This window comes from Dendrobates tinctorius, unplaced genomic scaffold (assembly GCF_039654945.1).
Source record: "Dendrobates tinctorius isolate UK_male_01 unplaced genomic scaffold, ASM3965494v1 ptg000073l, whole genome shotgun sequence".
Classification (NCBI taxonomy): Eukaryota; Metazoa; Chordata; class Amphibia; order Anura; family Dendrobatidae; genus Dendrobates; species Dendrobates tinctorius.
The window spans coordinates 14005374-14021180 of NW_027361741.1; the positions used below are offsets into that span (position 1 = coordinate 14005374).

General features: G+C 46.5%; 1 protein-coding gene across 1 annotated transcript in view; it reads left to right on the plus strand.

The window, feature by feature from the left end:
- MYO18B (myosin XVIIIB) overlaps window positions 1-15807 on the plus strand; it is a 972020-nt gene that overhangs the window by 746707 nt on the left and 209506 nt on the right. Inside the window, exon 37 of the mRNA XM_073582823.1 lies at window positions 9491-9574. Within this exon, the coding sequence (XP_073438924.1) occupies window positions 9491-9574 (84 nt within the window). The remainder of the gene's footprint in view (window positions 1-9490; window positions 9575-15807) is intronic.

Genomic DNA, 15807 nt, shown 5'->3' on the forward strand with positions numbered 1-15807 from the left:
GTGGGCAGTGTACAACCTAAGTTTCTTTTGGCAATTACTCTGATCTGCTCCTTATCCACGTTTTCCACGAAGGCTTTTGTGGATTCAGGAGCAGCGTTGAATCTGATGGATTTGGACTTTGCTAAACGTTGTGGTTTTTCCATGACGCCTCTGCGGACGCCTATTCCTTTGAGGGGTATTGATGCTACTCCTTTGGCGGAGAATAAACCTCAGTTTTGGACCCAGGTGACAATGCGAGTTGCCCCAGACCACCAAGAAAATTGCAAATTTTTGGTGCTGCAGAATTTGTATGATACTATTGTTCTGGGTTTTCCTTGGTTGCAAACTCATAATCCAGTTTTGGATTGGAAATCTGGGTCTGTGGTGAGTTGGGGTTGTCAGTGTGTTCTTAGGGACGCTCCTGTTTTCTCCACCTCTCCTCAGTCTCATGATATTCCTGATTATCTAGCCGATTTTTCTGATGTATTTAGTGAGAGCAAGTATGCGTCTTTGCCACCTCATAGGAGTTATTATGACTGTGCAATTGAGTTGATGCCTGGGTGTAAATTTCCCAAGGGTCGGCTTTTCAACTTATCAGTACCCGAACATGATGCTTTGCGATCCTATAATAAGGAGTCATTGGAGAAAGGTAATATTAGACCATCCTCGTCACCTTTAGGTGCTGGGGGTTTTTTTGTGGCCAAGAAAGATGGTTCATTAAGACCGTGTATTGATTATCGTTCCCTTAACAAGATGACGGTTAAATATCAGTACACATTACCTCTGATGTCTGATTTATTCTCCAGAGTTAAGAGTGCCTGCTGGTTTACTAAGCTTGACCTCAGGGGGCGTATAATCTTATTCGCATCAAGCACGGGGATGAATGGAAGACGGCATTTAATACTCCTGAGGGACATTTTGAGTACCTGGTGATGCCTTTTGGCCTCACTAATGCCCCTTCTGTCTTCCAGGCCTTTATGAATGATATTTTCCGTGACTTTGTGGATAAGTTTTTGATCATCTATCTGGATGATATTTTGATCTTTTCTAGTGATTGGGATTCTCATGTGGAACACGTCCGGACTGTGTTCCAGATTTTGAGGGAGAATTCCCTGTTTGTTAAGGGATCGAAATGCCTCTTTGGTGTACAGAGGATTTAATTTTTGGGATTTATCTTATCTCCATCGACTATTGAAATGGACCTGGCCAAGGTACAGGCCATTTATGATTGGGTTCAGTCTACTTCTTTGAAGGCCCTCCAGAAGTTTTTGGGTTTTGCTAATTTCTATCGTAAATTTATAGGTAATTTTTCTGGTATTGTCAAACCACTGACTGATCTGACCAAGAAGGGCGCTGATGTGCTGAATTGGTCTACTGAGGCTGTCTCAGCATTTCAGGAGCTTAAGCAGAGATTTACTTCAGCTCTAGTTTTAAGGCAACCTGATGTCTCACTTCCATTTCAAGTGGAGGTAGATGCTTCTGAGATTGGTGCAGGAGCTGTTTTGTCCCAAAAAGACCCTGTGACCTCTAAGATAAATCCCAGTGCCTTCTTTTCTCGAAAGTTCTCCCCATCTGAACGCAACTATGACATGGGGAATCGGGAATTGTTGGCCATGAAATGGGCATTTGAGGAGTGGAGACATTTGGTTGGAGGGAGCTAGACATCAAGTTGTGGTCCTCACTGATCACAAGAATTTGATTTATCTGGAGTCGGCCAAACGCTTTAATCCTAGACAGGCTAGATGGGCCTTGTTTTTCACGCGTTTTAATTTTGTGGTCTCTTTTCTTCCGGGCACTAAGAATGTTAAGGCAGACACCCCTTCTAGGAGTTTCTTTGTCGATTCTCGTGTGATCGAACCTACTACCATCCTAGGTGAAGGGGTAGTTCTTTCTGCCATTTCGCCCGATTTGAGACGCGCCCTGGAGGAATTTCAGGAGGATAAACCTGAGCATTGCCCTATGGGAAAATTGTATGTTCCTGACCAGTGTAGAAAGAGAGTGATGACTGAAATTCATTGCTCCGCATTGGCTGGTCATCCAGGTATTTTTGGTACCAGAGATTTGGTGAGTCGGTCCTTTTGGTGGCCTGCCTTATCTCGTGACGTCATGAATTTTGTACAGTCCTGTGGGACTTGTTCTCGGTCTAAACCCTGTTCTCGTTCTAGTGGGTTGCTGATGCCCTTGCCGGTGCCCAAGAGGCTATGGACCCATATCTCAATGGATTTTATTTCTGATCTTCTGGTCTCTCAGAGAATGACTTATCTGGGTGATTTGTGATAGATTTTCGAAGATGGTCCATCTTGTACCACTCCCTAAGTTGCCATCTTCCTCTGAGTTGGTGCCCTTGTTTTTACAACAGGTGGTTCGGTTACATGGGATTCCTGCGAACATTGTGTCCGACAGAGGAGTCCAGTTTGTTCCAGATTCTGGAAAGCCTTTTGTTCCAATCTGGGAAATCAGTTATCCTTCTCCTCCGCGTTTCATCCCCAGACCAATGGACAGACTAAGAACAAACCAGACCTTGGAGTCTTATTTGAGATGTTTTATATCTGCTGATCAGGATGATTGGGTCTCATTTTTGCCCTTGGCCGAATTCGCACTGAGCAATAGCGCTAGTTCTGCCACTTTGATGTCACCCTTTTTCTGTAATTTTGGGTTTCATCCTCGATTCTCTTCAGGGCAAGTGGAATCTTCGTCCTGCCCAGGTGTGGACACTGTGGTTGAGAGAATGCAGCAGATATGGGACCAAGTGGTGGATAAGTTGTCACTCTCTCAGGAAAAGGCCCAGCGATTTTCCAACCGGCATAGGACCATTGGTCCCCGGTTTAATGTGGGTGATATGGTTTGGTTGTCATCTAAGAATATTCCTATGAAGGTTGCATCTCCTAAATTTAAGCCAAGATTTATTGGTCCTTATAAGATTTTGGAAATTCTTAATCCTGTTTCGTTTCGATTGGCTCTTCCAGTTACGTTCAAGATCCATAACATATTTCACAAATCTCTGTTGAAGAGGTTTGTTGAGCCAGTGGTTCCTATGGCAGCACTTCCTGACCCTGTGTTGGTTGAAGGCAATGTGGAATATGAGATAGAGAAAATATTGGATTCTTGTTTGGTTAGATGGAGACTCCAGTATTTGGTCAAATGGAAGGGTTATGGCCAGGAGGATAATTCTTGGGTCTCTGCCTCTGATATTCATGCCAACAAATTGGTTCGTGCTTTTCACCGGGCCCATCCTGATCGGCCTGGTGGTGTGGATGAGGGTTCGGTGACCCCTCCTCAAGGGGGGGTACTGTTGTGAGTTCAATATCTGGTTCACCTGTTGTGAGTTCTCCTTCCAGATTCCCTCTGGTGGTGACAGGAGGTATTGAGGCTGATTTGATCAGTGGAGATCTGCCACCTAAGAATGGGATGACCATTGGACCTCTGGAGTCTCAGATTGGATTTAAGACAGCCGACGCACTATTCTGTTGCTGGTGATTCCTTCTGGCTTGTCAGCTCTATGGTTTTCAGCTCTGTTCCAGTCATCTAAAGCTAAGTTTTTTCTGCTAATGTTCACACTTGATTTTGTTGGTCTATTCAGTTTTTTGTATGGTCAGCCAGCCCCGGCTGGGGGCCGTGCTGAATTTCCACTCTTATTTATCTGTATTTGCCAATTTGCTTTTTGTCCCTTACTAGTTTGGCCTCTTTATGCTCTGTCTCAGAATATTTCAGAGTGCTGATATAGTGGAAGAAGTCTAGTGACTTCAAGGTTAATTTTGCTATCAGAAGTGTTGGACATTATTTTTGTAGCGTTTTTTGCAGGTTGCAGACAGTGTCTTTCCTTTCCTTTCTAGTTAGTTTGGGCCCCATTGTTTGCTCAGCCTATTTTCCTGCCTGTGTTTGTGCTTTCATCTTGTTTCACCGTCAATACATGTGTGGGGGCTGTCTTTCCTTTGTGGTCTGCTCTGGGGTAGTTAGTTTTCCCCTTTTCTTGCTTTAGGCTTATTTAGTCCTCCGGCTGTGACGAGGTGTCTAGGATCATCGTAGGTACGCTCCACGGCTACTGCTAGTTGTTGTGGTAGGATCAGGGATCTGCAATCTGCATAGTTACCAACCTCTCTGGTTTTCTGTGACTTAGCTTGTTTTGCTTTCTTCTCCTCGGTGACCCATTCATAACATTCCCCTCTTTGTTCCCCATTCTGCATTTGCACCCATCCTCCCTATTCTGTTTTTGCCCACTCACCATAATGTGTCTGCACCCATCCCCACCTCATATATTCCCCCTTGCTCCTCATACTTTGTTTACACCTACCCCCTTATTCACCATACTGTGTCTGCACCATCCCCCACTCACCATTCTGTGTCCGCACCCATCTCCCCACTCACCATAGTGTCTGCACCCATCTCCATACTGTTTCAACATGCCCCTATCTCCCCCTTGTTCCTCATACAGTGTCTTCAAATTTGTTCCACTTCCTATATTGTGTCTACACCAGTCTCTTCCTTGATTCCTAAATTGTATCCTCAAATCTTCCCACCATTACACTAAATCTCCCACTCTTCCCCAACAGTAAATCTTCTCCCTCCCCAAAATCTCCCCATATACACTAAATCTCCCCCCACACACTAAATCCCCAACCCCAAATCTCGCCCACACTAAATAACCCTAGCTTAAATCTCCCCCCACCCTAAATTTCCTCCACACACTAAATACTTTCATATTACACTTAATCTCTGGTGTCTTAAGCTATTGAGCACTTACCACCAATGCACGCCTCTGCATCGCTGGAGAGTGATGTCAGCAGCATGATCACATGATCTGATCACGCTGCTGACATAGCTCTGACCTTGCTGTCTAAAAGATGTGAATACAATTGTTTACTGGGATACTGGGAGCCAGCGCACTGCACCTTCTGTGAGCCGGCTGTCACCTTTACAACCTACTCAGAGAATGGCCGACTCCTAGTTCTGGGGGGTGACAAACTACAGCTGCTGAGGAGACACTACAGACTGCCGCATTAGGCGGCCCGACAGTGTCCCTTGCCAGTTGAACTCGGGGCAGATGCCCTGCCTGCTCCCCATCAATCTGCCTCTGCTGCCCCCCATGCTGCCACCGCTCCATACATCCACTCCATGCTGCTCCCTTTCTATACTGTGCCCCTCTCACACCTGTTCCCACTCTCCAAACTGACCATCTAATGATTGTCCAAGACAACTATTAGTTTAACATGCGCCTTTATTCCACTTCGGAGGGGTCAAAAAAAGCTGCCCTTTGGGATGCAGCTCAGACTGCTGCCTGGGGCTAGATGCTCATTTTGCCTCATGCCATAAATGGCCCTCTATATGATATAATATGACTACAGACATCAATAGAAGTGGGCAGGGAGAAACTGCCAGGTACCCACCTCTCCAACTAAGGGCAGCTTGGTTCCCAGTGGCTTTTAACCCCTTTCTGACAGATGACGTACTATCCCGTCCATGTGCCCTGGGATTTAATTCACAAGGACGGGATAGTACGTCATCATAGATCAACGGCGCTCACGGGGGGAGCTCCGCTGATCGCAGCCAGGTGTCAGCTGAATATCACAGCTGACCCCTGGCACTATGTGCCAGGAGTGGTCACGGACTGCTCCCAGCACATTAACCCCTGGCACACTGCGATCAAACATGATTGCAGTGTACCGGGGCATAGGGAAGAATCGCACAGGGAGGGGGCTCCCTGCATGCTTCCCTGAAACTATAGGAGCACCGCAATGTGCTCACGTTGCTCCGAGAGCCTCCTCCCTACAAGTCCCCAGATCCAAGATGGCCACGAGGGCCTTCGGGGTCCTGCAGGGATGCGGCTTTCTCAGTGCCTGCTGAGAGCAGGCGCTGAGAAGCCGCCTGCAGTGCCTGTCAGATAGCTGATCTGACACAGTGAACTGCAAAGTGTCAGATCAGGGATCTGACACTATGTAGTAATGTCGCCTCCCCCCTGGGACAATGTAATAAAGTAAAAAAAAACACGTGTAATAATAATGACAAAATTCCTAAATAAATAAAAAATATTCCCCAATAATTTTTTTTTTGTAAATAAAAAAACAATAAAAGTATACATATTTAGTATCGCTGCATCCGTAACGACCCACCCTATAAAACTGTCACACTAGTTAACCCCTTTAGTGAACCCCTTCAAAAAAACAAGGCAAAAAACAATGCTTTATCATCATACCACCAAACAAAGTGCAATAATGCGCAATCAAAAGGACAGATATAAATAAACGTGGTACCGCTGAAAACGTCATCTTGTCCTGCAAAAAACAAGCCACCATACAGCATCATCAGAAAAAAAATTAAAAAGTTTTAGCTCGTAGAATAAAGCGATACAAAAATAATTATTTTTTATGTAAAATTGTTTTTATTGTATAAAAGTGCCAAAACATAAAAAAATGGAATAAATGAGGTATCGCTGTAATTGTACTTACCTAAAGAATAAAACTACTTTATCAATTTTACCACATGCAGAACGGTATAAACGCCCCCCCAAAAAAAGAAATTCATGAAATGCTGGTTTTTGTTCATTCTGCCTCCCAAATATCGTAATAAGAAGTGATCAAAACATGTCACATGCCTGAAAATGATACCAATAAAAACATCAACTCGTTCCGCAAAAAATAAGACCTCACATCACTCTGTGGGCCAAAATATGGAAAAATTATAGCTCTCAAAATGTGGTGATGCAAAAACTATGTTTTGCAATAAAAAGCGTCTTTTAGTGTTTGACATCTGCCAAACATAAAAACCCGCTATATATAGTAAATGAAACCCCCCTTTATCACCCCCTTACTCAGGGAAAAATAATACAATTAAAAAAATGTATTTATTTCCATTTTCCCATTAGCGCTTGGGTTAAGGCTAGGGTTAGGGTTCTGTGTTGAAAAAGTATCCTTCCCTTCCAAGCTTTGCCATGCGCTCAAACAGTAGTTTACCCCCACATATAGGGTATCAGCCTACTCAGGACAAATTGCACAACAACTTTTGGGGACCAATTTCTCCTGTTACACTTGGGAAATTAAAAAATTGGGGGCAAAAATATCATTTTTGCGGAAAAAAATATGATTTTTTTTATTTTTATGGCTCTGCGTTATAAACTTCTGTGAAGCACTTGGGGGTTTAAACTTCTCTCCACACATCTAGATAAGTTCCTTGGGGGGTCTAGTTTCCAAAATGTGGTCATTTGTGGGGGGTTTCCACAGTTTAGGCACATCAGGGGCTCTCCAAATGCAACATGACACCCACAGACCATTCCATTAAAGTCTGCATTCCAAAACATCACTACTTCCCTTCCGAGCCCCGACATGTGCCAAACAGTGGTTCCCCCCACATATGGGGTACCAGCGTACTCAGGACAAATTGCACAACAACTTTTGAGGTCCAATTTCTCCTGTTACCCTTGGGAAAATAAAAATTGGGGACTAAAAGATCATGTTTGTTGAAAAAATTTGATTTTTTTATTTTCACGGCTCTGTGTTATAAACTTCTGTGAAGCACTGGGGGGTTCAAATTGCTCACCACACGTGAAGATAAGTTCCTTGGGGATCTAGTTTCCAAAATGTGATCAATTGTGGGGGTTTCCACTGTTCAGGCAAATCAGAAGCTCTCCAAACGCAAAATGGCACCCAGCCAATTCTGCATTGAAAAAGTCAAACGGCGCTCATTCCCTTCCGAGCTCTGTCATGCGCTCAAACAGTGGTTTACCCCCACATATGAGGTATTAGCGTACTCAGGACAAATTGCACAATAACTTTTGAGATCCTGTTTCCCTTGGGAAAATAAAAATTGGGGGTGAAAAGATATTTTTTAAAAATATGATGTTTTAATTGTACGGCTGTACGTTATAAAGTTCTGTGAAGCCCTTGGGGGTTCAAAGTTCTCACCACACAACTAGATAAGTTCCTTGGGGGTATAGCTTCTAAAATCGGGACACTTGTAGTGGGTTTCCACTGTTTAGGCACATCAGGGGCTCTCCAAATGCGACATGGCATCTGATCTCAATTCCAGCCAATTTTGCATTGAAAAAGTCAAACGGCGCTCTTTCCCTTCCAAACTCTGCCATGCGCCGAAACAGTTAGGTATCAGCATACTCAGGACAAATTGCAGAATAACTTTTTTGGTCCAATTGCTCCTGTTACCCTTGGTAAAATAAAAAAATTGGACCTAAAGTAATTTTTTTGTAAAGAAAAGTTAAATGTTCTTTTTTTTTTAGTCATTCAAAAAATTCCTGTGAAGCACCTGAAGGGTTTAATAAAATTCTTGAATGAGGTTTTGAGCACATTGAGGGGTGCAGTTTTTATAATGGTGTCATTTTTGGGTATTTTCTATCATATAAACCCCTCAAAGTGACTTCAAATGTGATGTGGTCCCTAAAAAAAAGTGGTGTTCTAAAAATGAGAAATCGCTGGTCAAATTTTAACCCTTATAACTTCCTGACAAAAAAACATTTTGGTTCCAAAATTGTGCTGATGTAAAGTAGACATGTGAAAAATGTTACTTATTAAGTATTTTGTGTGCCATTATCTCTGTGATTTAAGGGCATGAAAATTCAAATTTGAAAAATTGTGAAATTTTCAACATTTTTGTAATAATTCCATTGTTTTCACAAATAAACGCAAGTTATATCAGTTAAATTTTACCTCTATCGTGAAGTACAATATGTCATGAAAATTACAATGTCAGAATCACCAGGATTCATGGAAGCGTTCCAGAGTTATTACCTCATAAAGGGACAGTGGTCAAAATTGTAAAAATTGTCCAGGTCATTAACGTGCAAATCACCCTTGGTGGTTAATGTGTTAAAGTACATTTTTTTCTGAAATGCCACAGCATTTTAGGTTCAAATATGCCTGGTTGAAATCAGTGTCTAATACCTGCTCGATCAGGTAGAATGTATCAGCTGACAAGTTCGCTTATAATAATACTGTTAGTACATCTTATGTGAGTGACATTCCCATAGTTGCATAAGTAAGTGCTTGTTTACTTGCGGCATTAAACAACCATCAATCACTGATTAACAACCTGTTTAGACAGTTGACTGCTCTTTGGTGCAGAAATGCACAGTTCATTTTACCTGCAGCAATCAAAGAGCATCCACCTTAGTGTGAGGAAGCAGTGGTGTTCCACTCTGTCACATTTTTCTTAACATCTGGCTGCTGCAATAGTAGATAGAGACTGATTGTTGGGAGTGGACTGTGTTGGTCAATCACTGATCTGATATTGATTACCTATCGCAACGACAAATCATCAATATCAGTGTAGTAGAAAATTCCGTTAATTATTATCCTAAATGTTTTAAATACATGAGTGAAGCTGGCACCTCCCATTTCACAATTAATATGTGGCCGCCCACTGGTAGGTGGGGAATACAGGGGAAATCATGACAGTGTGCGCATCACATATAGTGACTGCAGATTTGTGTTCTTGGACTAGAAAACCTTTCTAGATATTTATGTTGTACATGGCAAACCTATAGTTTTCTTTTTTTTTTTCCAATTAGTCTGCAACTGATATTACACTTATTCGAGAACTCCAGACTAAGCTAGAAGATACTCAGAAAGCAAAGCAAAACCTTCAGGAGAAGGTGAGATTTCTTTTATTAGAGTTTGCAAATTGGTTTCATACTACATTGTTATACACATATATTATGCTGGCTATTCTACTTCATGTATTTAGTGGCATGTAAAAGTTTGTATATGCTAAAGATGAAGGGGGTTCTTAATTTTAAGGTTGAGTCTAAACATTGGTTGCAATAACTCTTAGTGGAAAACTCAGATGCTTAAAAGAATTAATACATTGTTTTAAACTACCATATATGCTCGTGTATAAGCTGACCCGCGTATAAGTCGACCCCCCTATTTTTACCACAAAAAACTGGGAAAACTTATTGACTCATGTAGAAGCCAAGGGTGGTGCTACACAAGGGTTAATGGTGGTCCAAGAAGATGCTCCATAGATAAAGACCCCCCATAAAATGGTGCTCAAGGGTTAATGGTGGCCCAAGAAGATGCTCCATATATAAAAACCCCCCATATATTTCTGCACAAGGGTTAATGGTGGCCTAACAAGATGCTCCATAGATAAAAAAAACCCCATATGTTGCTGCACAAGGGTTAATGGTGGCCCAAGAAGATGCTCCATAAATACAACCCATATGCTGCTGCACAAGGGTTAATGCTGGCCCAAGAAGATGCTCCATAGATAAACCCCCCCATATGTTGCTGCACAAGGGTTAATGGTGGCCCAAGAAGATGCTCCATAGATAAAAAAAACCCCATATATTGCTGCACAAGGGTTAATGGTGGCCCAACAAGACGCTCCATAGATAAAAAAAACCCCCATATGCTGCTGCACAAGGGTTAATGCTGGCCAAAGAAGATGCTCCATAAATACCCCCGATATATTGCTGCTGACACTGCTGCAATTAGAAAAAAATGATATACTCACCTCTCGTCGCTGGGGGGCCAGGTGCCGGTGTCATCGCTTGCTCAGGCCCCGAGCACTGGCGATATTTACCAGTCCCCGATCCATCGCTGAGCGCCGCTGTGTCTCCCGGGTCTCTGCAGTGATGTTCAGCAGAGGGCATGCACTGACTACGTCATCGCGCCCTCTGCTGAACATCACAGCCAGAGGACTCGGGAGACGGAGCAGTGCACGGCGGTGGAACGGGGACAGGTGAATATTGCTCTGCCCCGTCATACTCACCCCCTCCTGGTGCACGGTCTACTCTGCAGCCCCGCTTCTCCATCTGTCGTCTTCTTCCTGCATTCAGCAGTCACGTGGTATCAGCATATTCATGACTTTAATGAGCAGTACCACGTAACACTGAACACAGGCGCAGGAGACCTATGGAGAAGCAGGGGCTGCAAAGACATGCCAGGAGGGTGAGTATGGTCTCTGACATCCCCGCTCCCCCCCCGGTATATGACTTGCGTATAAGCCAAGATGGGGACTTTCAGCCTTAAAAAATTGGCTGAAAATCTCGGCTTATACGTGAATATATGCGGTAATTAATCTTTTTTTTAATATTTAACTTAATTTTCTTATTATGCTGCATTTGTGCAAACATTAGATGCCACATTGTACTATACTGTGCATACAGTATATCTGTTATCTGTAATCTTGAGTAGGAATCTACAAAGTTATGAGTGTGGGAGGAAAGCATTCTTCACACTGTATGCAGTCTATTTGAATACAGTTGTCACAGTAAGAGCACTGTGCAGGAGCAAGGGTTTCAAAGCACTTGTACGGAAAGCAGACAGGCGGTCTGTGGCTCTAGAGACAAAGGTGTTTGCATTGTGTTCTCTCCTGTACAAGGGTGAATAGGGAAGAACATGCTGTAGTCACAGTGAGAGCGCTGTACAGACCCAGCTCATGTACTCTTCTCTATTTGACTGCTATGTATAAAGAGACTGTATGCATTTAAGAGTCACCCAGGCTAAAGTGTTCTGTTGTGACCCTTAACAATGACCAGTGAAATGTCTTCCTATGGGTATGAGTGATGTTATTCCCTTCAGATGTTCCTACTCATGCCCCATATCTTCTGATGACAAAGGAACTACATATGTAATGCATTAGTAAAGAAGGATTTAGTCCATTTTTAAAAAATAAAGTGGATTTTACTGTTGGATCTGGTGAAACCAATATACAGTAGGTAGCAGGTGCAAAGCTTGATTTCCGCAGAGGCACAGGCATAATGGTTTATGTGATGGCACTTCCCTTGTTAGCAACAATAATTCAGCAATTCGGCATAGGTGACATGAACACTTAATTTCAACTAATTGTCCTTCACGGCCCATTTTCAGCAGTACCTGTTCCTCCGTCTTAGCAAGTCCACTACTTCTACACTAAGACTACCAGGTCTGGCCTAAACAATGTCTCTTTAGTCCAACTTCACCTTTGCTGTCTCAAGCTTACCCAAAATCCACAGATATACCTCCTTATTACTGATGAGCGAGTATGCTCATTGCTCGGGTATTCCCGAGCATGCTCGAGTGATCTCTGAGTATTTTGGCGTGCTCGGAGGTTTAGTTTCTGTTGCCCCAGCTGCATGATTTGCGGCTACTTGACAGCCTGAATACATGTGGGAATTCCCTAACAAACAGGCAACCCCCGCATGTATTCAGGCTGTCAAGTAGCTGCAAATCATGCAGCTGCGGCGACAGAAACTAAATCTCCGAGCACTTCCAAATACTCGGAGACCACCCGTGCATGTGTGGTAGGGGCCGGGATTGGGGGGGTGGTCCACTGCTTACCACGACAGGACGATTCAAAGACGAGACGGAGGCAGAATTCAGTTGTAACAGATCCGGGTTTATTGGCCGTGCTCCTGACGACCTTCGCCATGCACTGCAGTTCCTTTACAGCTCTCCGTTTCCAGGCCCGGGTACCTTTCACCTTTCCTTTAGTCGTGATGACGTCCCTCGCGGATCTTCCGCTGGGGCTGTCCTAGACCAATCTACCACCAGCGCTTCATCTGCCCAAGGTCGTCGTCCAATCGGTACCCCCGGGGCCTCGTCTGTCCTGCGGTACGTCGTGTCAGGGCCACCCCCTGACCGTCTTCTCCTGTCAGTCCCCAGGTCGAGCTCTTCACCATTCTCCATCTTCTGTCCTGAGTCTTCCTCTGCTGAGCTCCTCCCGGGACTAACCTAGCCTCTGGAACCCCAACCAGTCCTATTTATCCCCTCTCTCACTGGGAATTTCCCTCCTGGGTTCCTATCTCCCCGCCCCCATGACAAAGCAGTTTCTATAGCTGTAAGCTGATGTTAAGTCCTGAACTACACTCCCCCCTGCCATCTTGTGGTCAAATTTCAGTACTGCACTCCCTTTTCTGTCTTTCCCTGCTGTTACCTTTCTGTCATTGCCAATCTCCGTCTGTAGGGCACAAATCGTCCCCTCCTACTTCCAGTCAAGTCTGTCCGTGAATTCACCTTCCCCACACTCTCCCTTCTTTTGTCCATTGTCGTCCCGACAATCGTACTCCCTACCTATGTCATCCTGAAGCTTGTCCACAGTCTGTTGTCGGACCAGTCATTGGGCCAAACCCGCTGCCCATGGGGGCCAAACCAAACCGGGAGCACCATGCTCCAAGCAGCCTACTGCTACCCGCCGGCGCGCACGCCACGTGACACCTTCTTTCAGGTTGGCGAGGTCCACCCTGACTACTCTATGGCGTGCACCTCCCACTACTCTCCCCTTCTACTACCTTCAGCTGTCCGGAACGCCATGACTGAGGCCTTTTGCCTAACAGGTCATCATTGGTGCCCGCCTGTCCTTTTGGGTTGCCCGTGGTGTCGGGGACCTGACTGACGGACCACTGTCTGGTTCGATATCTCTCGTCTCTTTGTCCTTCACTTAAAAGAGTCATGGTCGGCGTCTTCGTCACATCTACCTCGTACCCGGGACCTGTTACACACATTTTTTTTGTTACACACAGTACTCATTAAATCAACTTGTAGCACACCATTATCTCTACCTTAATAATAATATTAGTTACCCAACCACGGTAACCCCTTTTCCCTTGTTTGTTTTTTCGTTTTCTTTTTCCTTTTTTTTCTTTCAACATAACATTTTAAAACAGAACATAAATACTCCCCCTCCCTTTAACATGAGTACTTCCTCTCCCATATCCCCGCTATGCCAGGAGCAAACAATCAACAATAAAACATGTCCCTTATCTTGGATGTCGAACTGTCCTCTTGGGGCCTGCACAACGGTGCAGCGAAATCCCTACTGTCCAGTCCATCTCCTGATGGCCGTTGTTGCACCAGTCCAGCAGGGTAACCCCACAGCCTTGAGGTTCCCGGGATGTCTCGACTGTTCCTGAGCCCCGAGTGTTCTTTTTGCCCTGGGCTCAGGGGTCATCTCCCTCCTGAGAGATGAGTCAAAAGGGGTAGAAGGGGCCGAAAGTTGTTCCATGGCGCGCGTTCCGTGCCATTTCTCTACTTGGGGACCAGCAGTCCACCACCGGTGGTGTCGTGGACATGCTCATCTCTGTCGACATGGTGGCTTCGCTCCATCTGGCCCCCAGCTCCTGCAGTTCTAACTGCAGGTGAGGGACCAAGGTTGTTGACTGGTGAGAAGGAACGGCGAAGCTGGGGCCTTCTAGTGTGGATGGCAGACAGCTCCGCAGAGGCGGCGGAACCCGATGACCCGGCCGAAGCCGCAATCCGGAGCGGGGTCAGAGCAGCCACGGACCTTGATGGGCAGGCTGCAGCCGCAGTATGGAGTGCGGCAGAGGCAGCCCCAGACATCGGTGAGCAGGCCGCAGCTGGAACCAAGAGCGAGGCAGAGGCGGTCGCGGGTGTTGCTGGGTAGGCTGCAGCCGGCGCCGCAATCGAACCAGAGGCGGCCGCGGAGCAGGCTGCAACCGGAGTCGGAGACGGGGCCGGAGTGGTGGCTGGCACTGATGAGGAGGCCTAGAGGAGGCCGGAGTGGCGGCAGGCTTCGGGTGGTAAACCACTGCTGCCAGGTGGAACGCAGCAGCGTCGGCCACGGGCTGGTTCCGCACCGGTGACGCGGGCCGATGCGCCGCCGGGTGGGGTGGCTCAGGGTGGTGGGTGAGAGCGTCGGTCAGCCCAGCAGAGGCTCCAGAGCCCTCCGCAACTGGGGCCGCTGGAAAATAGGAGGCCGCGCGGGGAGGCCGAGTGGGGGGGGGCGCTTGTGTAGCCGCCAGTAGAGCCGGGGGAACTCTCACCTTCGGCTTTCTGCAGGTTGTTCCTCCGCTCTCCCAGAAGTCGGTCCGGGAAGCAGCTGGCCTCCGCTGCTCCTCCGCAGCTCCCTCTCCCGTCATCTGGTGCCCGCCGCTGCTCTTCATCCCGCCCTTCTGCAGGACCAGCCTCCAGGCCGGATAGTTCCGCAGGGACGGTCGGCGACAGTTCCTTTAGCGGCCGCCCCGGGTAATCCACTTCAGCGCCACCCCCCTCGCAGGTCACCAATGTTGCAGGGGCACAGAGTCTCATTCGGGTTTTCCTTGGATGGGTCCAGCCACAGTCCCAATTGGTATTCCACTCGGGCACCATCTCGCAAAGTTTTTTTTTTCCGGTTCCGGATCCTCCGATGACAGCCAATGGTCCGGGACAAAGTCTCAGGTTTGTAATCCACAGGCGAGCAAATTTGTAATCCACAGGGGAGCAAACTTCCAATCCACGGGTGGGCAGCTCAAGTCCTTTTGGGTACTCCAGGCGCAGGCCTGCCGCGGAAGATGTCATATTAACGGCGGCAATCCTGCCGACTACACAAAATGTGGTAGGGGCCGGGATTGGGGGGTGGTCCTCTGCTTACCACGACCGGACGATGTAAAGATGAGATGGAGGCAGAATTCAGTTGTAACAGATCCGGGTTTATTGGCCGTCCTCCTGACGACCTTCGCCATGCACCGCAGTTCCTTTACAGCGCCCTGTTTCCAGGCCCGGGTACCTGTCACCTTTCCTTTAGTTGTGATGACGTCCCTCATGGATCTTTCGCTGGGGCTGTCCTAGACCAATCTACCGCCAGCGCTTCACCTGCCTGAGGTGGTCGTCCAATCGGTACCCCCGGGGCCTCGTCTGTCCTGCGGTACGTCGTGTCAGGGCCACCCCCCCGACTGTCTTCTCCTGTCAGTCCCCTGGTCGAGCTCTTCACCGTTCTCCGTCTTCTGTCCTGAGTCTTCCTCTGTTGAGCTTCTCCCGGGACTAACCTAGCCTCTGGAACCCCAACCAGTCCTATTTATCCCTTCTCTCACTGGGAATTTCCCTCCTGGGTTCCTATCTCCCCGCCCCCCATGACTAAGCAGTTTCTATAGCCGTAAGCTGATGTTAAGTCCTGAACTACACTCCC